Source organism: Phasianus colchicus, chromosome 4, assembly GCF_987193195.1.
Source record: "Phasianus colchicus chromosome 4, bPhaCol1.hap1.1, whole genome shotgun sequence".
NCBI classification, from domain to species: Eukaryota; Metazoa; Chordata; class Aves; order Galliformes; family Phasianidae; genus Phasianus; species Phasianus colchicus.
The window spans coordinates 57,975,044-58,000,730 of record NC_143439.1 but is presented as its reverse complement, the minus strand read 5'-3'; the positions used below and the strand labels follow the sequence as shown (position 1 = coordinate 58,000,730).

Below are 25,687 nucleotides of genomic sequence, written 5' to 3'. Positions count from 1 at the left end.
ACCCTGGCACTGCTAAGGTCAAGTGTTTTCCTTCTGGAAAGGTCCATGCAAGAGGATAACAGTGAGTCCTGGAAGAAAACAAGACAACGAAGACACGGAAACACAATGTCGTTCATCCCTGGAGAGTGCAGCTCCCACACGTGCTGACAGTCCAGCAGGCAGTCACAGCTCTGGAATCTCAGGCTGGAATTTGCTTTGGGATATGTCACTGGCTCCATGTGCCTGGCTGGCCAACAGCCACAGAGGTGAGCAATGCCTCCCGGTGATTCCAAGGGGTGGGTCACACTTCAGGCAACCAAGTGCTGTTGTTAGTACTTGGGAGGGTAACAGCAGCTAATGGTAATTAGGACTGGACTTTTTCCAGAGTATCTGAAACAGCTGAGCCTCTTAATTCAGCCTTGTCTAGTGCTCTGGTTGTCATCTGAGGCTATTATACTGGTAGCTGTAGATTAGATATTTGTCACTAATTGCTACAATATATGATTGATTGAGCCATATGTATGCTACCCATCCTTCCTCTGCATCTTCTAGCCTTATTTCAGCATTCTCCCACAGTGAAGTGGTGCAGGCTGGAACTGCATATCTACATTAATAATAAGAAATGGGTAGCTAGCTTTCCAACCAGTGTGGCACCAAAATGGCTGTGTCTTTGAGTCTGCTTGGAACATAGCACTAATGCCTCTTTATAGAAATTTTGCTTTACTGTGGGCATCAGTCTAACAATACTTGCACTAGACAGCCTGGGAATACCCCCTGTATCCACAAGGCATGTAAGGCTCAAACTTCAGTAAGAAGTATCTGCCTTCTTCTTGTCATTTGGGCTTAACTAAAATACATCTGAATCCTTCTGAAATGACACAGTTTGACTAATAGCAGCATCCTACATTCAAGACATTTGTCTCTTGCCAGTAGCAATATCTTTGCTACTAGCAAAAAGATTTAAAGTACTTACCTGAGCTTTCAGAATATTAAAATTCCTTTTTAAAACACTGTGGCTAACACCAGAACTGATGCCATCCCTTCTTCCTGACCCTCCAAAATCATTTCTGCTCCGTATACAAAGACGTGGTCTCTACTAGCAACCAAAGCAACGGGAAGCTGTGTGTTTAGTAGCACTTTTCTCTCCTCTCCTATTGAGGACTTCCATCAAAACATAAGTATTTTTACTAAATGTTTTTTTCATTGCAAACAACATAGTAACTGATGTTAATCAGTGGCATGGGCCTCTATTAGGGACTCATGCCATTCTGGGTCAATGGCTAGAGTAGGTATTTTAGTGCATTTCCAACCTTAATGTTTCTAGAATTACTGTAGCAACATGCCAGAGCAGCATTAAAACATCCTCCCCAGACATGTTGATTTAAATAAAGGGTTATTCATAACTACCCATCTTATGAATATTCCTTAAAATTTTGGGGTCAGCCCAGGACTTAGCAGAGAGATAATTACAAAAAGGAATGGGTTTTATTTTCTCAAGAGACAGAAATGCTATTTTAATCTGCTAGGAATGATCAGGGAAATTGTATTTCAAGGAATTTTCTTCAAAGTGGACCACTGTGATAGCAGACCTTCCTTTCCAGCCTACTGCCACTAGAAAGGTGTAACTTGCACGTTATGTTTCTTTCTGCTGAAGTTTCAAATGTTTCCAAAGATCAATTGTCATCATTTAGCTTGAAATTTTATAAAATTTCTATTTCTGTAGAGTTTGGATTATAATTATTATTATTTTAAATACAGATGAAGTCTAACACATAGAAAAGTATTTATTAGTATTTTCCATACATATGGAGAGCAGGCAATGGAACTTCAAAGAAACACAGAGGCAGTGGTGAGCATAAGTGCTTCAGCTGCTTGAGGAAGAGTCCAGCCCTGCACACAGAAGTGAACTTGGGCAGACCATTTAATCTCTGTGTCTCAGTTTCCCTACCACAAAAAAGTAAAACATGCTTCATAATATAGGAGAAATGAAAGAACTGAACTTTGCAAAGTTTTCTGTCAGCTTTTGATGAGTTGGGAAAACCAAAACTTTTTTGTAAAATTATGAAAATATTAAAATCCTGCCACCCTTCATTATCATGATGATTAAAAACAAATAATAGCGTATTGCCCTCAAACAAAAACATTGTATGCTCTGGCTGAATTCTGCAAAGCTGCAGAAGGTTTGTTAAAACAGCTGTATAGGCAATACTTTGCTAGGTCTTGTGAATGATCAGCCTTTCAGAAAGGCTCAGCAATTCCAGAGAAATTTAATTCAGCACACAGAGAATATTTTGAATATATCCTGAAGTTTATTTTTCTTAGTAATTTTTAGGTCAAATGTAGAGTACATAACTGAGGAGTGCATAGCACCAAACTCATCCCTTTGGCAAGCACAGCTCAAAGGTGGGCAAAGAGACTGCTTAGATACCTCTGTGCAGAGTATGTAACATCACCGGGTAACACCTGTGTAGAAACATATGTGCAAATGAAATCTGTAACATCTTCAACTGTACCAAGTGTCGTCTGTTGTGTAAAAACAAAATCTGAAAAATATATAAATATACAGCTGCATGTCTTTTTTTTTTTTTTTTTTCCTATATACACTATATAACAGGAGAATAAAACCTGGGAGTTTGCAGTAACATCGTTGAGATCAGACTGTAGTGATGCAGAACTTTACAAACACATCCTCAGCACTTTTTGTCTTGCACCATGGTGATAAAGAAGTTGCATAAAGACAGCAAACTCTCTGGGCAGTATTCCTCAGCCACCTTCTTCTGATCGATGTAGTCTACGTCTTCCACGCAGTCTGGGGGGCTGTGTTCTGGCTGCTTTCCAGTCTCAGAAGCTGTTGGGACCTGGACATCCTCTGTAGCATGGTGAGCTGGGTGCCCTTTGGCAGGGCCCTCTGCCGCCAGGAGGCTTGAGCGCGTCAGCTTGAGGTGTGCACCTCGTGGGCCTTTCCTGCATATTTTAGACTTTAGCATGCTCCTGGGGTCTTGGCAGATCTGCTTCTGCTTCTTCAGGGAGCGGGAGACCTGCTTCCAGTAGGACTTCTGGTTTGCTGCATAGTGCGGGCAGGCGGAGGGGTCCCCTGAGAACTCACACCAGAACGCACTGTCCCCATTCCTGCACTCAACGTGCACAGTCGCAGCACTCGTGTCGGTCACTGCCCAGGTGCAGTCAGCGTTTTCTTTGGATTTAAATCTGCCTTTAGGAGATGCCTTTCCTCCTTTTGGCTTCCGCCCTTTTTCTCCCTCTGGGTTTGATTCAGTCTGTTTTTTCCCACTGTGCTCTATGCCTTGTTTCCCCTTTCTTCTCTCCTTCTGCCTTTCACAGCTGGTGAGCAGCATCTGGGACACCAGAATCAACACACACAGGAGCCCAACATTTTTAATCCACATGTTTTGCTCGTTATTTGCCTTCAAAACAAAAAATACATTCATTAAAACATTTTCACTTCCTACTGGACTCTATTTGATAGGTGCAGGATTTCAGACTTGCTCCTTGATATCTGTTAGAATAATACTTATTAGAACCTCTCTCAGCCAGGGAAGGTTCAGGTGGGATATTAGGAAGAATTTCTTCTCCTAAAGAGGCATTGGCACAGGCTGCCCAGGGAGGTGGTGGAGTCACCATCCCTGGAGGTGTTCAGTAAACACTGAGGGACACGGTTTAGTGGTCAGTACTGGTGGTAGATGGATGGTTAGACTAGATGATCTTAGAGGTCTTTTCCAGTCTCAATGATTCTATGATTCTTTGATGTTACTGGGGAGATCCTCTGTCCTCCATGTGCACAATACCTGGTTTCTAGAACCATTGCATATTAATATATCCAAACAGTGTGAAACAGAAGAGACTCTTTCCCAGGATACGCTCCTGTGTAGTGACTGACAAACCCTAATTGCAATCCCTCCTGCAATCCCAGATAGAATTTGGCCACAGGACTTGTCAGTTTGAGATGGATATGCCATACAAAGCTGCTGCTGTGCCCATGATCTCCCATTTTGTGAATGTCACATGAGTCATTTTGACTCCAGCCTCTGTGCTAAATAAAAATTAGAGCATAATTATTTACTAGGCATCCTGTCAATTTTCTTAATTCACTTGGTACGCTGGTATGTAAGTTTTCTATTACAAATAAAATAGCTTTTTTATAGACTGAAAAGTTACTACAGATGCATTTTTTTCTTGTCTTGCCTACTACACAAACAGAACTGCTTTTTGCTTTTGAAGGCATCTGTAGTACAATTGGATGTGTCTAAAGCTGCCGTGTACAGAATGCATTTATTTCTGGAGGTATTTCTATGAAGCAACTTTCAGGATCAAAGCTCTGGTGGAGCACACCATAATAGCTGAGGGTTAAATGTGGCTCTTAGTGCACAAAATGTACTGTTCAGATGTTTCCATCACGCAGATTTTGGCAGCCAAGTTGCCATGTTAGAAAGCAGAAATTCATGCAGAGGCATGCTAATAAGGAGCCTATTTCAGCATTCAACTTTCAGCACATAGAACACATAGACAGCAGCAGATGAGAGTCAGGTCCCACTTCTGTGAACCTCTTACCTGACTCGCTTCATGCCTTATTCTATTCAAAGAGATTTTCACAGCATAAAACCCTCTTTAGAAAAAACCACGTGGTAGTTACAAATGTGCAATTATTACAAATACGCAACAAGTAAAAATTAAAGCAGCTAATGATGTGGCAATAACTTTTAGTTACAAGTAGAACAATGTGAAAGTAAGAGAGCTGAAATAAGTACCTTGCCCAGGAGCCAGAGGTATCCAAACTCCACTCAAGATGCAGCTCGTCTCTCTCAGAAGGACTGGAGCTGCTCGTAAAGGCAGTGAGGTATTTATAAGGGCAGAGACACACCTTCTGGGCTCCAGCAAGACTGTTTCAACACAATAGGATACCTCCGTGCCATGTTCCTTCACCTTTGACACACCCCCTTGGAGAAGTGCCAGGTCTTAGCACACAAAGCATCAGCTCTGGTGGGGTGACAAGGTGTGTGTGTATAAATTAGATGTTCCTTGGGCCAAGTTCTTCCCTCTTTATACACAGTGATAAGAACTTCCTTACATCGTGAGCTTCTCTAACAAAGCTTTTCCCAGCCATTGAGAGACATATCCTGCAAGTTGCTCTGCTACCCTGTGCAATTGACTTTGGGTCAGCATGCAGTGTCTCTCTGCAAAATGAAAATCATTCCACAGAGCACTTCACACCTACCTTCAGAAGATTTCATCACCTCCTGTCACAAATAAGTAAATTAATAGTGAAGAAGTGTTAGAGAACAGTTTAGAACCAAAATAAGTCATTGTACTGCATTAGGGACAGGATTCATCACTGGACTTCTCTCTTTCATTATCTTCAGTGATGGTCATAAGGATGAAGCTCAGAAACAAATTCATATAAATACATATATAAATGTGTATAAATATGCATTTGGAGCTGATAATTGACTTTGCTTAAAGAATAGACTGTAGTTGGTGCTTGTGTAGTGAGATTGCTTTTGTAGTGGGGTTGCTTCAGGAGAATTTGCTGGGTAGTATAAGTGTGACAATTGTTGTATGTGCTTAAGAAGTAGTTCTAAGACAAATGGTTGGGATACAAGAAGATGTGAAAGGAGATATCTTTTAAGACAGGCAGCTCTTCCTCCTCATCTCTCCCGTAGTATATTAATGGGATGTGACAGAGGGAAAAAGCTGTAAGAAAAGCATTGTCTGGACTGGTGATAAGGAGGCTGTTGACATTCTGTAAAAAAATCAGAAGCCAAAAAAGCCCAAATAAAATGGGTCATTCTGCAATGTGTGAGTGACAGAATGTGGGGAAGAGGACTCGAATATCCAAAGTACTGAGGATGTAATCTATGAGCCACAACTATCTGTTTAGCCATCCATGTTCAGCTCCCTGGGATGCTTCTGATCAAGCTGAGGCACCAGATCTGCCTTGTGTGTGCTTTTGGCTGGCATAACTTAGTATGGAACTATTTGCAACAGTCCACTAAAAGTGCAAGATGTATCCTTAGCACTGCCAAGGACTGATAAATGGGGTAGGAGTGACTCGGGGATCAGAAAATGTTTAATAGTTTGTCAGGCAGGGAATCTGAGAATGAGGATAATGAAAGAGAGATGTCCAGGAGGGATTGTCCTGCTCAGGAATCCCAAAGTGACACTGCACAATACAGACAGCAGTGTCTGCAGACTGTAGCTTGGATCCTTAAGCAGTGCAGTTGTGTTAGTATGGCCATGCATCCAAACTAATGAGCATCTCATCAGGGCTAATTACTTCGGCAACAGAGTCAAGCCAAAGTGGTTACATGGCCTCATGTTCTGGCTCTAATTCAGATACAACTTTATCACATTCCATTGCCTCATGTATGCACACTATAAATGGATTTTTAGGTGACAAATCAGGAAGTTGGTTTGGGCATATCACCAAAAATGAAACCACAAGCAAACCAATAAAACATTAACCTTTGAAACTTGCAATCTCCATGCCCTTATCAGCAAATCCATTTCTTTCAATGTCCCAATATGGTCTCCGTTTTTAACCTCTTTCTAGCTTTTTAATTTCTCTACTACCAGCCTTTCCTTCTTTTGTTTCTCCTTGCAAGAGAAGGAGAAGCCATGCAAACTAGAATCTATACTGGAGATATTCTTTCCATTTCTTCTGAAGATATTGCCTACCTTTACCTTTAAGAGCAGTATTGTAATTAGGACATCTCCAAAGTAATTGTCACAGCATTAACATAGCATCTTTATTTCCTAATCGATCATACCCAATCAGCATCTGTCAGTCAACAGCAACAAAAATGATACAAAAACTTGTTTATAATATGCTTTTCAAAGAAAGACTTTTTTTTTTCCCGCTCTTCCCTTCCCCATATTTTAAAATACACCTTCATCTTGCTCTTTGCTCAGTTGAAATGCTATTTGCCTGTAAACTGCCATCACAGCATTGCCATGGAACAAACGGTGCAGACTAATAGCTGAGAAACAATTTGATCCGTGCAGCATATGGTGAATTTGAGCAGCTAATTTGGCAAGATCAAATTTATGGGAATCTGCTTAGTTACTAAAATCAGAAGGAGACAAGCACAGAAAGATTTGGCAATACTAACGCATAAAAGTAATAATTGGAAAATACAAACATGGGTGCTCAAATCCCAGTGGGAGGAAAAACCTTAAAGCAGATGAATTCCTGCTACGTTTTGGATTGAAACTCGAGAAATCAGTGCTTCGTTTTCATTAGAGCTGACAGAATTAAATCTCTTTGGTATTTTTCTGCTGTTGATATGAAGGGGTTTTACGCATATTCCTGTCTGTAATTCACAGACTTGGAAGACATACAGTATTTTCTATATGCTCATATGCTACTCACTCATCTCTAGGTATTCTACATAAGAATTTGTTATTTTTTAAACATTAATTGCAAACAGCAATTAACAGTAAATTAAAACGGCACTGCTATTCCTCACAGAATAAAAAGCTACCTGAAAACAGAAATCAATGAGGTAATTCCCTTGACCACATACAGGTACATATAAGGTCTCCTCCCTGGAAGCATTAAAGGCCAGGCTGGATGGGACTTTGAGCAACCTGGTCTAGAGGGAGGTGACCCTGCCTATAGCAGGGGGGTTGGAAATAGACGATCTTAAGGGTCCCTTCCAACCCAAACCATTTTCTAGCTAAGATTATTATCTATTTGCCAGTCATAGATGTGGCACCAGGATGCTGTTCTCCATACCAATACTCTGGTGGAGCAAATTAAGGGCAGTGAACAGCTGCTGCACTTCAAATTAATGCCCCCGAGTGCCGCTCTGCAGCATTCAGGTAGTTCTGGAGACGAGGAGTGACTCAGTGCATAGGTATATTCCAAGGATATAACAGAAGGAACTTACTTTAATGGGACTCAAGGAACATCTTTGTCACAATTCAGTACATGGGCTTCCTTGAAGACTGTCACTGGCACAGTGTGCTTCACAGCAGTTCCCTATAGCATGTTGTAAGCTTTGGTAAAAGAACAGAATCAGGCACATATCTTATAAACCTCACATTAAAATTCTAAATAAATATTAGAAGTGCATATATATTTGCTGCATGAGCTGAAGAAGGAATGACATTAAGCACTCTATCATGGAATCACAGAATAGCTTGGGATGGAAGAGACCTGAAAGCCCATCCAGTTCTGATACCCTGCCATGTATAGGGCTGTTGCCCACCAGCTCAGGCTGCCCAGGGCCCATCCAGCCTGGCCTTGAACACCTCCAGGGATGGGGCATCCACAGCTTCTCTGGGCAGCCTGCTCCAATGCTTCACTACCCTCTGAGTAAAGAATTTCTTCCAAACATCTAACACAAATCTCTCCTTTTTTAGCTTAAAGTCATTCCCCCTTGTCCTGTCATTACCAGACTGTGTAAAAACTGGGTCTTCTTCCTGCTTGTAATCTGCCTTCAAGTGCTGGAAAGCTGCAATGAAATCTCCCTGGAGACCAGCTCCCTCAACCTGGAGAAGTGCTCCAGCCCACTCTATATGTGGTACTTTTTAAAAATTACCTGCCCTACTATGTGGATGATATTAGCTGTAGTTCCTTTCAGGTTTGTTGTTTTTTCTTTTTAAATATGACTAGTATTCAAGAGTTGAGTAAATAAATTCCATTAATATATGTAAATCAGACACTTGCGGTGTATAGGTACACACATTGTTAATATGTGATTCTTACTACAATTAAAGCAGACTTGTCTGTCTGTGCACAGTTTATTAACAAAATATAATCATGCTCAGTCTGCAGTCTGTATTTTGCTGAAAGTATGTGCTGAAAGACTCAGTTTGCTAACAGATGTGAGAGCCATACCCAAGTGCATATCCTATTTTGTGTGTCAGTGAGCTGCTTGCTGCTCTCTGGCTCTGCACTTCCATTCCTGGCTAAACAAACTCCAGGCAAAGAACCCGGGTGAAGAACACGCTGCCCAGAGAGCCACCATCCCTGGAGGAGTTCAAGAAAAGGGTGGATTTCACACTGCATGACATGGCCTGGTGCAGTCATAGGCATAGGTTGATGTTTGGACTAGATGATCTGAATGGTCTTTCCAACCTTAGTGATTCTAAGATTCTATGATTCTTACCCATAACTTTTTTTTTTTTTTTTTTTTTTTTTTTTTTTAATTCTGTCCATCCCTTATCTTCTAAAGCAAGTAAAACAACAGCCCTACCTGCTGAAGCCCTCTTACTATCACAGGAGCAGTGGCATCAATGCCAGCCTTTCTGTATCTCACCATGCATGCCCACACCCCCGAATAACCCAGTGCCTCTTGGCACAACTCCGAAAGAGGCTACTTCATTGCAAACATGGTGATGGCTTCAGGGCATCAAGGTCTGCTCAATACTTTTCAGCCACTTCTCAACAAGAGTTAAATTCATATTCATAACTATTAAAAAATGTCCAGATTCACACATCAGCTCAGCTTCAGTAGTGACGATTATTTCACAAAATGCCCCAAACTAAAAGCTGAACTGACAGAGCACCATCCAGGTGAAAAATGAGATCACAGTATTACCTGAAATCCAGGACGAAAACTCTAGCTCCAATGTGATGTAAAAAAGTGGCATTCCTTTATTCCTTATGATACATACCAGGTGACTTGACCCATCAAGTGCACACTCTCAGAGTTCAAGTGCTCCATTTAAACAGTTAAGACATACATATGCAATACATTTGCATATATATTAATTCTTTTCCAAAAACTCATTAATATGGGCTAATGTCCCTCTGGGCAAGTACAGCTGCATCTAAGCTGGTCGTATGACCATTTACTTTCTCCCCATTTTTCCATCATGAGCTTCGCCACAGAGATTTCAGCTGTTCTTTCCCAGTTTGGCAAATTCCCATTGCTTGTTGAGCCATAATGAGCCATCTCAGTGCACTCTAATCCAAAGCAATGTATGTGAAATCCAAAGAAAAAGTCCTTGCACCTGATGGATGCAAAGATAAAAGTAGTTATTTTGACACCAGTGCTCCTGTGAAGCAGAATCACTGAGAAAAACAAGGCTGTTCACATAGCAAGTAAAGTTAAAATTGAAAGTCCTGGGACTAGCACTCACTGATTTCTTTTGCTAAACTAAGATATTGGTCCTTAAACTGATAAACTAATCCCCATTGCTAAACCAGCCGATATCAGTGGACACAAATAAGGAATTAAAAAAACCTCAAGTGCCAGCTTTAGGCTAATCACAGAACAACAGAAACTGGGTGACAGTTGTGTATTAATAGTAAGATAATAAAAAGCAGAGCACCTTGCAACACTCAAAGGCAAGGTTCTTTTGTAGCAAACTCTGAGATCATGCCAAGGTTCTCATTTGCAGATGCTCAGATATTTCCATTAAGGAATAAATGCATGATGCACCAGTACGTGAAATGAACACTGCCCCTTTGTACTTCAGTGTGAATTCAGCAGTCCTTACTTGTAGGTTTATTCTTCGTTTTGATGCATGATGTGGGCAACATTTTTATTAGACCCCGTCCTGGTTCCCAGCTCACATGCAGCCATCAGCAGCGCTTCCCCCATCGCTGAGCTGCTCACCAAACACATACAGCTAGGGAAGGGTGAGGCTGTTTTCAGATCCGCAGAGAAATGCTGTATCTTTGTAGGCTACAATAGGTGTGTTTACAAAAACAGTCCATCCTTTTAATTAAACCAAGGAAACTCAAGACAAGGGTGGAACATGGCCATTATGAGTGTGTTTCTAAAACGATGAGGAAATATCTGTTGTTTCATTAGATTTCTCTGTTGTTTCGTTAGATTATGTGGAGGAAAATTCTGAGGACCATGGGAGATGGAGAGGTTTGCTGCCAAATGGGGCTGACAGTTTGGCCTTGGCAGGAGGAGGCTGCCTGAACTCAGGGAAAGTACAAGTTGGAAAGCCTGTTCTGTCTTATTTCATTGTGAAAGCTTGTTGAACTGAACTAAAAGGAAGTTTGTCTTCATTTTAAAGTAATTAAAAGACGAAGAAGATATAAAGAATTGCCTTTACTAGCTAAACTTGCTGATTACCCTAATCTATACAGGATATTAAATACTGATGCCAAGATAAAGATAATTGCTGCTATACAAGAGCTAATGAAAAACACATTGCGATCTGAGCAGATCCATGAGACTTTGATCCCTACATATTTGCATCTTATGGTGCTAAAGGGTCACCAAGCAGAGCTGGAATAGGTAGATGCAAATCCTCAAGCTCCTGGGCTGCTCTTTCTAAATGTGAGATATTCAAAGAGATTTAAAATGTTATTTCCTACCAAAAAAAAAAAAAAAAAAAAAAGAGTTTTTTCTTCTTCTTTAAAAATTAACTTTCATTAAATAAAAAATTTGATGAAAAAAAAAAGAAGAAAAATCATAAAAATGGAGGGATAATGTACAAAAATGTGTTTCATATTAATTTTTCCAATGCCAAAAAGAACTTAATCTCAAAACCTGATTCGTACATATCTTTATATAATTTCGGCTCTAATGAAAACGAACACTTCCATTGTCTCAATCATGGCGAGGGATTCTCCCAGCACAATCACCTCATTATCCTGTGGTTTTGTGTGAGAGAGCTGGCTGCTGGGTTTGCTAGCACAGCTTCACCATGCTTGGGGTGTGCTTAAGTTGCCTTGGCAGCCAGGGAACACTATTGACTACTTGCCATCTGAACTTTCCTCCCACAAGATTTTTATTGCTTTGAGCAATGCAAGAGCCTGTCTGTCTGACCAAAACAGCTTCAGAGATACAGTCAGACAAAAGATTGCTCTCCTAAGAGCCATAAAATGAGTAAAATAACAAAAAGATGCCATTTTAAATTACTGCCTGCCAACAGACTGGGGTCTGCTCAGAGTAATGGCGAGCCATGCATACCAATGAGAAGGAAGAATTGGATGAAACCATTACGCAGGTCTCACTGGGACAAAGGGACAGCTTTAGCTTTAGTGCTGCTTACCATAGCACTGAATTCAAAATTCCAACAACAAAAAAATTCTTTCAGCTGTCACGGATCCCTGATCTCTCTTTAAAGCATTGCAGGAAAATATTACCCATGTCCAGCTGAATGGTCAAAAAAAGTCTATTACACTAAAGTGATACAGGTAGAACAGCTAAAGGCAGCAGGGGAAAGAAATGAAATGCAATTTCTTAGAATGCTAATCCATCCTATCACAAAGGTAAAGCTTTTTCTCAGTAAGAATTCGAACTTTTTTTTTTCCTGGGGCATCTACAGCTATCAGCAGTCAATTAGTTCCTCTCCAGGTGGCACTCCTGTTCACTGATCCCGCACAGGTGAAGTGAAGCAAGGTCAGGGGAGGGCTGTGGTTTGGTTTGGAAGCACTTCAAATGTCGACCAGAGGAGTAGTGAAATTCCCTCACACCTTGGCTGGTTGTGGTAAGATACAGAATGAAAGGGAGGTAAAGGGAGGCTATGTATGGGCGAGGCTGTGGTCATTAGGAAGGTCTTTCTCAGATGCTTACCACTTCTTTGAGGCCATATCTGGGCTTCTGTAAGCCTCCTCTGATCTGAACTGATGCAATCAACAGAGCTTTTTTGTTGTTGTGTTTTTTTCTTTTTTTTTTTTTTCCTGAGAAATCAAATTCATTCAGAGCTCCTTTCCAATTTTTCCCTACTTCAGTCCTGGTCAGACAGCTAAAGCCTCAGCAGAGTGTTTCGCTGTCAGCGATGGCTCTGGGCTTTGTCTGCTCTTTGGGTCTCTTCTATCAGGCTTAAAGTTGTTCTCCGGATATATTAAGCTTTACCAGGAAATACACATGTGCATATACTCTGTTATATAATGTGTAGCACTGATTAGTTTTCTCCCTTTTATTGTAGTTCATTAACCTTAGTGGATTTATTTGTATTTTTTTTAATTTATTTATTTATTTATTTATTTTAAGTAAATGTTGTGCATGTATGTGTGGAGGGAGAGAAACAGAAGAACCTATGCTAACTCAGAAAGTATATTGCATGAACTGTTATGAGTTTATCAGTGACTGATAATTCTGTGGGTTTTAGCACTGGTTCCAAGTACAACAATAGGTTTCTAGCTCTGATAAGAAGTGTTTACTTCAAGTGCACCTTTTATAGCACCTGGGAAGCATAAATTATGAACTGTGTAAACTGCTCCTGCAGGAGTGTAACTCCAGGGTCTTGACAGTGTATGATACTGTGCTGGTCTAGCTGAGATGGGATTAATTTTTTGAAGCAACCTGTAAGTTTCACCAGGAGAGCCTTGGGTTGGATATTCAGAAAAATTACTTTTCAGAAAGAGTGGTGAGGCATTGAACAGGCTGCCCAGGGAGGTGATGGAGTCACTGTGCCTGGAGCTGGTTGAGAAAGGTGGAGATGTGGGACTGAGGGATGTGGTCAGTGGGCATGGTGGGGATGGGTTGGGGTTGGATTAAGTGATCTTAGCAGTCTTTTTCAGCCTTATTGATTCTGTGATATGGTGCTGTGTTTTACATTTGTGACCTGAATGATGCTGATAACAGAGCAATGTTTCAGCTGTTCCTGGTCAGGGTTTGCACAGTGCTAAGCTTTCTCTGTTTCTCACTCTGCCCTCACTGCAAGGAGCTGGGGGTGTAGAAGAAGCTGGGATGGGACACAGCTGCGACAAGTCAACCCTCACTGCCTCGTTGATATTCCATTCCATATAATGGCAAGTTCAGCCACGAAACTGTCAGCAGCCTTTCCAGAGAAGCTATTGCTTGGAGACTGGCTGAGCATCAGTTTGCCTGGGAAAGGTACAAGTGAATGTCTTGGTATTACTTGGTAGGAATGGACAAATCAAATTATATTTGAGATTTTCATGTTTCTTCGTACTGATTTGGATGTGTAGTGAATAGGAGCTATTAACAAACCAAAAGGTTTCTTTACCATTTTCCCAAGGTCCAGTGCAACTTGTTATGGTAGGAAAACCAGTAAGAACTCACAGCCCTCATCAGTTACGACAAACAATTACGGGGCTTGCTCAGTTAACCAGCGCAACACGACATCTCCGACGAGTCTGTTCTTTGAAAACTTACCTCATTCCTAACTCTACAGCTCCGCCATGTGGAGACCATCAGTAGGTAAGAGATGAATGCCTTGAACAAATAAGGTTTAATATATATATATATATATATATTTTTTTTTTTAAAGGGGGGGTTTCAGAGGATTAGCTGTGTTCTAAATAGCTAGAACCCTTTTTTTCTTTCAGAGGAATTCAACCCTATTAGGCCAGGCTGACGTGAAGCCATTTTGTGAAAAGAGGTGGAAAGCAGCGCACAACATCAGAATGCCATTGCTGATGCTGTGGTGTTACAATTCCAATTCTAATGAAAATTACCCTTTTCCTACCGATCATCTACCTCTTTTTTAATAATAGTAATTTTAATTAGAATTGTAACACCACAGCATTAGCAATGGTACTGGAACAAAAGTGAGAGTGCATCCAGGCTTCTTTCACTCCCATGTTTGGTTAAAATCAAGAATAAAAGTAGTAAGATTCAGGCAATTTCACGCTGGCAGAATAAAATGAAGTTTTAAAGATGGAAAAAGAAAAATTAAAAAACTATCTCACAAAATCCTAGCTAACCCAGACCAATTTACTATTTGTACAAAGATTTTTTTTTTTTTTTTGGTACAAAAACACAGACTAGGTTTAAAATATTATTTTTGTTTCTCTCTTTATCAATTCTTACCTCCTTCCTCTGAATCAATACATATAAGGCATTGAACTGAGAGAACCAAAGAGTAATTATAAATATTTAATTAAAAATATAAACATAACTATACCAGAGAAACACTGTTGCATTCAGATGGGAAATTTACATTAAACTGTGCTGACAGACATCACAAGCCTGAATTCACTGGGCACACTGTATACATTAATCTGTTCTTAGCAGTGGCTGTTTCTCATTTTGAGGAATTAATGAGATGCAGATGGACAGATAAGCATGGAGACAACATTATGAACAGCAAGAAAGATCTGGAACCTGCAGAGCAGTATTTCATTATTATATCTGTTGGATTAGACGACCTTAGTGGTCTTTTCCAACCTCAGTGATTTCTATGATTCTATCAAATGTACATAACCTATGGATCACAAAAACAGTATAACTGTGGATGTTTATTCATTTTCAGAGTGCTCAGAACAGCAGCAAAGCGGTGGAAACGTAACACAGACAATAGGAATGACATTTCCAGGGCAGCACTGAAGGAGGATATCTGATGGAAGTGCTGCTCTATCTCAGTTGGACTGTCTGCCCAGCTCAGTGCCTCGCCAATGCCTGACGCTCAGAGAATGCCTCAGAAGATCCAAGTGGAAGTGCAACATGCTAAAGTGAGGAAATCCATACCCCAGCTCAATTACAGCTTAGAATTTGATTGTTTGTTTTTCTCCTAAGGTCCCACTGGCAAAAACTGGATCCAGGTTGAAAGTGATGGCTAAACTGCCTCTGAGCAACCCATACCAGCTCCTGTCTGAGCATCTGCTGTCAGAGGCCCCTTACGTTCTGTTTCCTACCTTTTAAAGGTGGGTATGTCAAAGAGATGTGAGAAAGTTAACCTCCTATTTCCTTTCTTTCTTAATATCCTCAAATTGTTCAAGTAGAAGGTAAGGCAAAAATAAGGTATTGCAATTTTAAACTATTTATAGTATTTGAAGTTAGTATTTGAGTTGAGCTCAGTATTCCGTTGTTGTTTCCTTTCCCAAGTCCACAAGCTGCCAAGTGATGCGCTTAGATGTAGGTTCTCTGAAAATAGTGTCTCCTATTTATTTCCATGGGAACCACTGCAGATAGAAAGAGCTCTAACACTATAACTAACACAGTATAACACTATTTGATAGAGCAAATTCGCAGGTACAAGTTTAATGTGAGAATCCAGTTTGTGTTTGCAGCCTGGGAAGGTTATCCGATGCCCACACAATTGCACAGGAGACCAGTCAGTGTTGGAAGAGAACAGGAAGAAAGCACAGAGCAGGGTTTCTACATCTGTGTGCAGAAAACTTTACCAAAGAAGCTGGTAACAGCTTTTAGGTGCCTCAGAGAGCACAGGGAAGCTTAGGTGTTAAGCACCTGCTCTTGGGCAAAAAGCTGCATGGCCTCTATGCGGGTCTCTGTGTAAACTCTGTGGCAAGCTGGGATCAGCTCAGTACCTGGATGATGGTGCTGTGTGGGCTGCATCTGCTCTGAAAGCAGGGCGAGAGGACTGAGTGGCCAGCAGCACTGGGCTGCTTTGGCAGAGGATGCTGTGAGGTTGAGCCTGAGTTCTGCTAACCACTTCTTTCAGCACAAAGTTCCTAGCCTACTTCAGTTTCTAGAATTCTCAGCTTTATTGCCACCACCTTTGTGGGGAGAGCCTCCTCACGCACCGTGTGGACCAGTAAGACAAATAAAGGGGGTAACAAATTTCACAATTTGCACCTTAATTTTTACAGGTAGCAGCAGCAGTGACTGAGTACTGCAGTTACTTTCTCCCGGCAGCCAGCAGACCTAAAAGGCCGTCTGTTTTCTCTCCTGACTACAATCATTGTAAGCCTGGAGGTGCTGGAGGCACACCGCAGCACAGACACCTATGGTGAGGAGGCTGTGCAAACACCTTCCTAACATGTTGGGGAGAGGGAAGCAGGGTGGGAAACTGAACTTCCGCTCTAACTCAGACTCCAGCTTCACTTTTTTTCTAGCTCCTAGATTTACTGAAATACAGCTATCCTAAAAATTCAGCGGCTGGCCTCATGCCAGGTATTTATACCTTCAACTTTGTACGTGAGATGTGAAAAAGTAAATTCTCAGAATGACCGATACGTGCCCATGAGGTAGTGTCTTAATGCAGATAGGATGAGTGGTAACGGCTTTAAGTTGTGCCAGGGGAGCTTCAGGTAGGATATTAGGAGAAAGTTCTTCTCAAAAAGAGTGGTGATGCATTGGCACAGGCTCCCCAGGGGTTGGTGCAGTCACTGTCCCTGGGGACAGTTCAAGAAACACATAGGTGTGGTACTGAGGGATGTGGTCAGTGATACGGCAGTGATGGGCGGGCAGTTGGACTAGATGATGTTAGTGGTCTTTTCCTATTGTAACGGTTCTATGATCAATCTGAACGCATCTGTTCTGCTTTATCTCCTCATTCATGTTTTTATCGCATCACATGCTTTTTGTCATTTTAAAGTCATCTGTGAAGTCTGGTCGGAGCAATCCTCTTGTTTTTAAGGGCTGAGGAAGCCAAAAGAAATCTGTCTTTGTGCATCTGACTCGTCTTTGGAGAAAAAGGGAGAGATTGGAAGAAGTAAAAGCAAGAGGAACAAAAACAATGCTGAAGTTCCTAAAACAAACAAACAACAAAAAAAAACCAGGTATGTCAACAGGCAATTTTGGGAGATCTTAGTATGCTTCTTTGTCGTCTTTTCATGCGAGATCTTTTTTCCTTAAAATCCATGCCCTGTCAACTAAGGCACTTATTGAAAAATCAAGAATGCAAAATGTAAGATTGCAAATCATGCAAGAATGACCAAGGCAAGCAGAACTCAACAATTCTCTCAGAAAACACCAGAGTGCACTACTGCTTAGTTGGGATAATCTGAAGGCAGACAGAGCAACTTTATTGAGGAGTGTGTCTACTTCAGCACAAAAGGCCTATAGATTGCAAACGGTGATTTCCTTATGTTCAGACACTTGACTTTTTTGGCAAACAGGTTCCTTAATACCTGAATCCTTTGTTAATTGTTTCCAGTGTCAAAATTAGGCAAAATAAAAATACATACCAAAAGGTGGAAGCACCACACATGAAGTTTTGTAAGATAGTAACAGTATCATACAATTTTAGAAAGTAGTAATTCAGAAAATCCTGTTGTTTGACTTAGAGTAATTAGTACAATGGATCCAAGAGGATTACTTTTTTTAAGGAGACATGGATGCTAACAGAGGTATACGGAACTTTTAAGGTGTTTTTTTTTTTTTTTGTATTTTCACTGTGAATTTACAGAGTCACTCAGAGCAGAAGGCTTCTGAAGAGTCCAAACTTGTGCTCAAAGCAGGGTCATAGTGAATTCATATGCTGCAGCTCTCATGGTTGTTCACACAGTGACCACCTTTCTGCATGCCAAGGCAGAACTTTGCTTCTAAGCATTTATGATTATGACACCACCATCTCTACCATCACACAGGTCAGGGGAGAGCATAGCTGTATATTCTCTTCAGCCTCCTCACAATTGCTGGGGGGCTGCTGTTAGGTCTCCTGAAAGCCTTGCCTTCTCCAAGCTAATCCATCCCCCATTCCCTCAGCCCTTCCTCACAGGAGCATGCCTCAACCCCAACCATCTTGATGGCTCTTCCTTAGACTCGCTCTAGTTTATTATCATCTCTCTTGAATCTTAACTTCACGTGCTAAATGCACGTCTTTTTGCACAAAAGTTCTCCAAACATGTCTTTGTTCTTCTGGAAGCTTACCTTGTTGAAGCAGCAAGTACTCATGCTTCTGTCTGAGCCTATATGTGAGGACTTGAGGCAGGTGCACTACACTACCCCACGTCACAGCAGAAGTTGTCCTTAATGTTAGGAGTCTTCCTGGCTGCAGGAATCCAGACGAATATTTCAGCGTGCAGCTCCTCTGTCAAGAAAATAAAGACAAACTGCATCTCCACTCGAGCAAACTTCCTTTGGTACTCGCTATGGGGAGTAACAGGTTAACCTAAAATGAATAAAACAGCAGGTTTCATTCATTTATAAAGTACTTGAAAAGTGTGCTGAGCTCACCACAAACACGTCTCAATTCATCCTTTCATTAATGAATAGCACTTTCATACAAAATGGTAAACTGAAACATTGTGATTAAATTTCTAGTGCTGAACACAGGTAAGTGGCAATGTGGCCAATACAATCACAGCACTGTTAGGCTAAGGTGGGGTATTTCACTTAACATCCCTTTTGGTGGCAACATCATTATAACTAGCTGGCTTGCTGAGGGTGCATAGCATTGCCCAATCAAACATAATGCAAGTGCTCCCTCACCTTGGTGCTAAAACCTGTACCTTTCTATTTAATACAGTGCTTAATCGTGCATTTTGGATCTTGCAGAAAACATCTGATGACTGAGGAGCTTTTGGTACGAGAACTAATTTCCACTTCAATGATGAAGCTTCGTGTGGCCACTGTGGGCAACACAACAGCAAGCGCACACAGCTCTGCTCTGCTGAAATGAGGTATGAGTTCCCAGGGGAAAAAATGCTCTACAGACATGATGTTTGGCCTCTACTAACTAGAATTAGTGATGGCCATGTGTTTTGTATCAGGAATTAGGTAAAGCTTTGCTCTGCTGCTTTTGGTGTTCAATGCGAGAGCCTAACAAGGGTAACAGAAACTACAAAATGAAGACTAATCTGGTTAGATTCAGGGGTGACAAAAACATATGCTCGCTTGAGGTCAAGTTTGTCAGAACTCAAGCTTATATGTAAAATAGAAAAAACAAAGCAAAACATTCAGTGATTGGGCAGGCAAGCCCTGGAATCAAAGATTGTGAGGCAAGAATTGCAAATCTGTGAGTAAAGATGGAATAAGTAATTAACTATGCATTGCAGAAACTGTTTAATTGCAAATATATACTACTACCAGTGTCTGTGGTAGCAGGTTTTTTCATTTATTTACATCCTGGCTGAGAAAGCTCACTTAGAAGATAAGATAAAAGAGCATAAATGTTTTGTAAATTCTGCTAATAGGCTGTTAGCTCTTTATGTTTTGATGGGGTTTGTGCAGGGGATATTTACTTACATAAGCACAGACACATGAGTTACCTTCCAGAATACTGACTGAACTAAGTGTTATATTACTACTCACAGATCCTGGCAACACAAAACTTTACAGATGCATCAGTGATGCACTTCTAATCTGCTCTGTTTAGAACTGCGCTCTTGCAATATTCCTCCATTTCTTCAATGTCTTTCCTGTTAGCTGAAACTTATTGCAATATAAATGTAATGATGTTGAAAATATTAGTGAAAACATGTTAACAGTGGAAAAGCAATTTACTTCTGTAACTTCTCTCATACATTCTGCCAAAAATCTTTTAAGAAAGATGTGCCAAGTATCACAACCTTACACAAGTACCATCATTTATTCAAGATTATAAGAAAGCACATGAGACATGTTTCCAAAATCATTAATTTTATTGTTTGCCTTAACTGTAGCATCATGTACAGCCCTCATCTCTAGCACAGCAAAGCAGCTCAGCATGCACAAAGCCTTATTCAAGACCAGCAGAAGTGGAACCTCAGTTATATAATGCAGTACATGCAGGAGTTGGTTTATTATCATATCCAAGTACAGTTACTCTGATTCTTGCTTCTTTCAGGGCTGTTGAAAAGTTTCATTTTAGGAGTGCAAAGAGAAAATAGCTATAACTTTTATAGAGATGACTCATGTTTAAACCCAAATTCTTAAGTCTCAGTTATTAAACTACAGCAGGGACCCTTCTTCAGTTGTGAAAAAAACTGCAAAACAAAGAGAACAAAAGAAAAAAATTAGTTGGTTGTATGAAGTACAACTAAGAACATCAGCGGACTAAGCCCTGGCTCGTGCTAAGTATACTCCCATTTCTGTCAAAAGTTTTTCAGGTTTACTTGCCAGCTCCTGGCAGTCTCTCTAAGGTGAAATGTAAGTGGCAATAAAGCCAATTACTTCTGGAGGGCTTTGCCACTGTGTAGCCTGGCTGAAAACTTGAGACTTATTAGAGGAGTCTGCATGGGATAACTGTGTGGCTACAGAAACAGACACAGTTTTGGTTTTATTAATGTCTGCAAGTTGATTATGAATTGCTTTTAAAATCTAAATGGTTAACTACTAAGCAGCAGTTCTGATAAACAAGCTTTATTCTTCCAAATTCTGAATATAATTATCTGAATTGCACTCTTCACATGCATCTGTTGTATTTATTATTTACCACATTCCATTGGCTTAAATCCAAAAATCAGCACAAGAGGGAGGAAAAGACAGAAGGGAGAAACAAGCCCAATTCAAACAGCTAGAATTGAAATACTATAGGATTCAGACATACATTCTAAGAGGCAGCAACGTACAAGTGATGTTCAAAATAACACTAATTTGTTATCAACAGATGGAACAATTATCTCAGTATGTACTAAAGACTCAGACTTAGTCTGTCAGGGAGTCCTGAGCTACCAGACACTCGGGAGTTGAGGTTCTGCAAATCCTCAGAAGCTACAGTACAAATTTCCAACATTAGCTTTGTTAGTGATCTTGGAACACCCCTGTTCATGCCCCTGAAAGATCCCCAACATTAAAATAAATAGAATTACAGCAGGGTTATTCTTAGATACATCTTACTGTGCTGCAAGATGGAGCTTTACCTGAAGTAAATCCTTAGCCTCTAAAGAAGCCAATAATGTAGGAGCAGAACTCGTGCAGGGATTCCCAGCAATGTTCCCGTGCCAATTTCATTGCTTCGGTTTCATTTTCAGAACCTTGACCAGAGTGGGTTGGTTTTATACGAGGTAACATTGCAGGTTTCCCTGTTTTCTTAACAGAGCTCTTCCCAGCTCCTCTCACAGAAGCTGAAGTTTTCTGGGATGATTTGTCCCGATTTGCTAAATCTTCCGGCTCTACGCCAGCAGCTACTTGCTTCATGAGAGCATCCACAGGAGCCTTTTGGCACATGCTGGCCTTCAACATTTGTGTAGATTCGCAGGCATGAGGGAGCTTTCTGAGTTCCATGACGATCTGATTCCAGTACATCTTTGGATTGTTTCGGAAAGGACTACAGAGCAACGGCATGCCAGTGTATTCACACCAGTAGGACTTGCCTTGGCCTTTGCATTCAATTCTTGCTTTCATCTCTTCATCCCCACTTATGCTCATTGTACAGACGTCTTTGTTTTTAGTCCGAAAATTGATTTCTTCACCATTGCTTCTTTTCTTTGGTTTCAGCTTTTGTCCCAATCCTCCCATGCCACAGATCACTACCAGGAAAAGAAGAGCAACTCTCTTCATGGCAAGAGGAACTGACTGCGATCTTTCAGCAAAATGATCTGAAAAAGTGGAAGTAGTAAGTACCCAGCTGCTCTCAATTTAAAGGTTTGGTGCACAAAGAAGCCTCTTTCCAGCTACATGTGGGATGGATGTAATTTTTTTTATATTTATTTAAATAATAAATCACCCTTCAGTAGGCATGCACCCGTAATTTATAGCCTGAGGAAGTGTCGAATAAGCTGTGAACTCTCATGAAGGTAACAAGACAAATCTTGTAAATGCAGTGAAATACAGAACGATAGTTGTATAACTGAGAAGCACATTCCTATCCAGAATGAACATGTCATATTTGATTTTGAACAGGACTTTTCCATTCTCCAGCTGCTTTACAGCTTTCTTCAAGACTGAACTTGTAATGCAATTCAAAAGTAAAAAAAGATAAAAGTGCCAAAACAATCTATGCAGCTACCTCTGGATGATTATGTACATGTGAATCTAATGAGACTCAACAAGGCCAAGTGTAAGGTGTTGCACTTGGGTTGGGGCCATTCCAGATATGTCTACAGACTGGGAGAAGAACTCACTGAGAGCAGCCCTGCTCAGAGACTTGGGGGTCTTGATGGCCAAAAGTTGGACCTGAGCCAGCAAAGTGCACTTGTAGCCCAGAAGGCCAAAGTATCTTGGGCTGCATCAGTAGAAGCATAGCCAGCTTCAGGGCTTGCCTCCCTCTGCTCTGCCCTCGTGAGACCCCAAGTGCGGTATTGTGTCCAGGCCTGCGGCCTCTGGCACAAGAAGGACACAGTGTTGTTGGACCAGGTCCAAAGGATGCTCAGAGGGTTGGAGAACATCTCCTATGAAGAAAGGCTGAGATAGTTGGGCTTGTGCAGCCTGGAAAGAGAGAGCTCCAGTGAGACCTCATTGTGGCCTTCTAGTACATGAAGGGAGCTTATCAATTGGAGAGAGACTGACTTTTTATTGTGCAGATAGTGAAAGGACAAGGGGGAACAGATATTTCTATTAGATGTTAGGAGGAAATTTTTTATTTAGAGGGTGGTGAGGTACTGGAGCAGGCTACCCAAAAAGTTGTGAATGCCCCATCCCTGAAGGTGTTCAAGACCAGGCTGGATGGGACCCTGGGCAGCCTGAGCTGGTGGGTGGTAATGAGCCCAAGGCAGGGGGGCTGGAATTAAATCATCTTTGAGGTCCATTCCAACCCCAGCCATTCTGTGATTCTATGAGTATTTGCGGGACAAGTAGGTATCCCCCACAACTGATTAACTTGAGTCCTTACATCTCTGCATAAATCACATCATTTGTGGAAGGCAGAAGCTCCCTCACACAGGGTCAATGATGTTCTTTCACTCCTTCCTGCTCCTGTCCTTGGTCTTCTTTCTTACATAGATAAAGTCTTCACAGAAAGTAAAATGCACAGCAAAAATTTGTTATTGAGGTAAAAATCTTAAAAAATTATTCATTTTTTTTAACTTACTGCAAATATTCTGAAACAGGTTTATATGACAAAACAATCAAGAATCAAACAGCAGCTAGTTAAGCAAGTTATTTTTTATTTAAATGAACTGGGAACATCTTCTCAAATTAAAAATAGAAGCTTTTAAAAATCTACAGTTCTGAACATTACATATACACATTATGCTACATACTGTCAATTAGAAATGCTTCAATTTATGACCTAAAAATAAAAAAATAAGGTTATTGCAGATTAAAGATTGGTATGACTTGTCAGCATTTTTTTAATAGTTATTTGAATGATTTCAAGATTATACATACTTCAAGCCAGTGAATACTGACCTATTAAGAGACACTATTTGAGATCAGTATGCCCAATTATTTCACACACTGTAAAGTTTTACACTAGTAAGATAAACACTTGTGGCCCTTTTGATGAATTCTTCTGTTAACTAATTCAGCAACACACTCATATGCCTAAATTCAAGGCAATAAGTCTAACAGTAGAAACATTAACTCCTGTTCTAAATGCCTGAACTTCAACATTGGAAATCATATTTTGAAATTGTGAGACAAAATTACTATCACTGACCTCTGAAAGAGGTACAGTTGAACAGTGATGCTATTAAGGACGTTAAAGAATTGGGTACAGATGAGGAAAAGGGAGACAGGATGTAAAGCATTCTAAAAATCACCAGCATTATGACGTCTTTCATGCTCTTTTTGAATACTACTGAACTTCAGAAAGCTTAGCTTTTTGCTGCATGAAGCATTACACACATTCCCAGCCCTCCCACCCAAATACAGTTTCAAACCAAACGTCTCCCTTTTAGGTCTATACTGCAAAAATCACTAAACATTAAATAATAATTAAAAAAAAAAGGGAGAAAACAGAAATGCAACTGACCTTTTCAGAGACACAAAGAGACACTGTGCATCCCATTACACACTTAAAATTTAGTCCAAAGTGGTCATTCAAGAGCACCAATAGCAACACTGATCATGCTGGTAAATTCATTTGTGAAACATACTATACAATATTAAAATCTTAACTAAACACTTAGATGTTTTAAGAAAAACATATATACAAAAGTCTCTGTATACAAAATGTATTTTTATGTAAACGTGTCTGTACCGTATTTAACACATCTCAACAATTTAAGATAAGAATTTGACCAGCTGTCAGAAAACTGCTAAGCAAAGTCAGTTAATCTAATTAATTCATATCCTGTGATGTAAGATAGAAAGCTATATGTAAAAAAAGTAAAAAAAAAAAAAAAAAAAAAAAAAGATAATAATAATTCAAGCCTTGAACAGTGGTATTTGAGAGGCAGTGCCCTGGTCACAAAATATCCTGTACAGTAGCTTATGGCATAAAAATCAATAGTACATTTGTGATTTACAGTACAGGTCACACAAAACAAGTGGCTCAGTATTTTGAAGATAGATGATTGCAAATGCCAGTGCACGTGGAAGAATATCAATATCTTCCCGTAGAAGAATCTTGAGCCTCATTTCTATAGCCTGCAAATAACCACAAATACAATTCAGGAAAATTTGACAGACAGAATCATACTGTAATTCAAAAAGAATGAAGGCACAGATTTTCATATGGACATGAATATGGTTCAGCAGTTTTTGAAAAATTATTTTTAACTTGCAGCATTCACACTAAAGAAAACAGAAGAGTTCTCATAAAAAATACGAAAGCAGTAGTAGGTCTAGAATTCACTCTAAAAGCTTTCTGCTTACCCCTTTATGATTCCAGTTTCTGTTACCACTGTTCCACAGAGCTACACAAGAAAACAAACAAACACAAATCAAACCCATAAATTTCTCTTGTCCACAAACAGTATAACAGAAGTACCATGTCTGGCTGTAAAGTGAGACAGGCTCAGTTGGCACAGAACAATCACAGATTTAACCATTTATTGAAGAGAAAACAGATTTATGGTTTTCTCCATCAACCTTTCCTGTTATTACATTTATTTTAGGATGAAGAGAAGTGCTTTCATTACCAATTCAACACCACTGACTTTCTCTGAAGAGACCAATCCAGCCTCGAATTCTGCTCTCACAAAAATGGTGCCTGAATTTGAGGATATTTATATCTTTCACAAAGATATCTATGTGAGACAAACATATATCATATGGATCTCAATCTTGTATTTTACATATCCCTTCTATGAAGAAAGATATTTATATCTTTCCAGCAAACCAATCCAGTTGATTTCCAAGGACAAAATCTACTTTTAGGA

General features: G+C 40.3%; 3 protein-coding genes and 1 long non-coding RNA gene across 11 annotated transcripts in view; 1 reads left to right on the top strand and 3 right to left on the bottom strand.

Annotated features, from left to right (window-relative positions):
• Positions 1-1,956: 1,956 nt before the first annotated feature.
• Positions 1,957-4,816, bottom strand: FGFBP1 (fibroblast growth factor binding protein 1). Its single transcript, XM_031588735.2, has 2 exons — positions 4,743-4,816; positions 1,957-3,401 (listed from the first exon to the last, which is right to left on the bottom strand). Exon 2 carries the CDS (start codon positions 3,381-3,383, stop codon positions 2,670-2,672), a length of 714 nt encoding a protein of 237 aa, XP_031444595.2. The 5' UTR covers positions 3,384-3,401; positions 4,743-4,816; the 3' UTR covers positions 1,957-2,669.
• Positions 4,817-13,591: 8,775 nt separating this feature from the next.
• On the top strand, positions 13,592-16,559 carry LOC149918277 (uncharacterized). Its single transcript, XR_016466505.1, has 4 exons — positions 13,592-13,748; positions 13,894-14,075; positions 15,130-15,520; positions 16,427-16,559. It is a non-coding gene; the product is annotated as an uncharacterized LOC149918277 (long non-coding RNA).
• Positions 16,560-21,356: 4,797 nt separating this feature from the next.
• On the bottom strand, positions 21,357-22,024 carry FGFBP2 (fibroblast growth factor binding protein 2). Its single transcript, XM_031588737.1, has one exon. The coding sequence runs from the start codon at positions 21,981-21,983 to the stop codon at positions 21,357-21,359; it is 627 nt and encodes a 208-aa protein (XP_031444597.1). The 5' UTR covers positions 21,984-22,024.
• A 1,500-nt stretch (positions 22,025-23,524) lies between these two features.
• The window catches only part of PROM1 (prominin 1), a 58,138-nt gene continuing 55,975 nt past the window's right edge, over positions 23,525-25,687 (bottom strand). For all 8 annotated transcript variants that reach the window (XM_090139644.1, XM_090139643.1, XM_090139645.1 and 5 more), the window contains 2 exons: positions 25,182-25,222; positions 23,525-24,953 (listed from right to left, as the gene is read on the bottom strand). In XM_090139644.1, the coding sequence (XP_089995770.1) occupies positions 25,204-25,222 (19 nt within the window). In that variant the 3' untranslated portion in view covers positions 23,525-24,953; positions 25,182-25,203. The remainder of the gene's footprint in view (positions 24,954-25,181; positions 25,223-25,687) is intronic.

Bases quoted from the DNA above. Each gene is read 5' to 3' on its own strand.
- FGFBP1 (XM_031588735.2), bottom strand. From the start codon at position 3,383: ATGTGGATTAAAAATGTTGGGCTCCTGTGTGTGTTGATTCTGGTGTCC.
- FGFBP2 (XM_031588737.1), bottom strand. From the start codon at position 21,983: ATGAAGAGAGTTGCTCTTCTTTTCCTGGTAGTGATCTGTGGCATGGGA.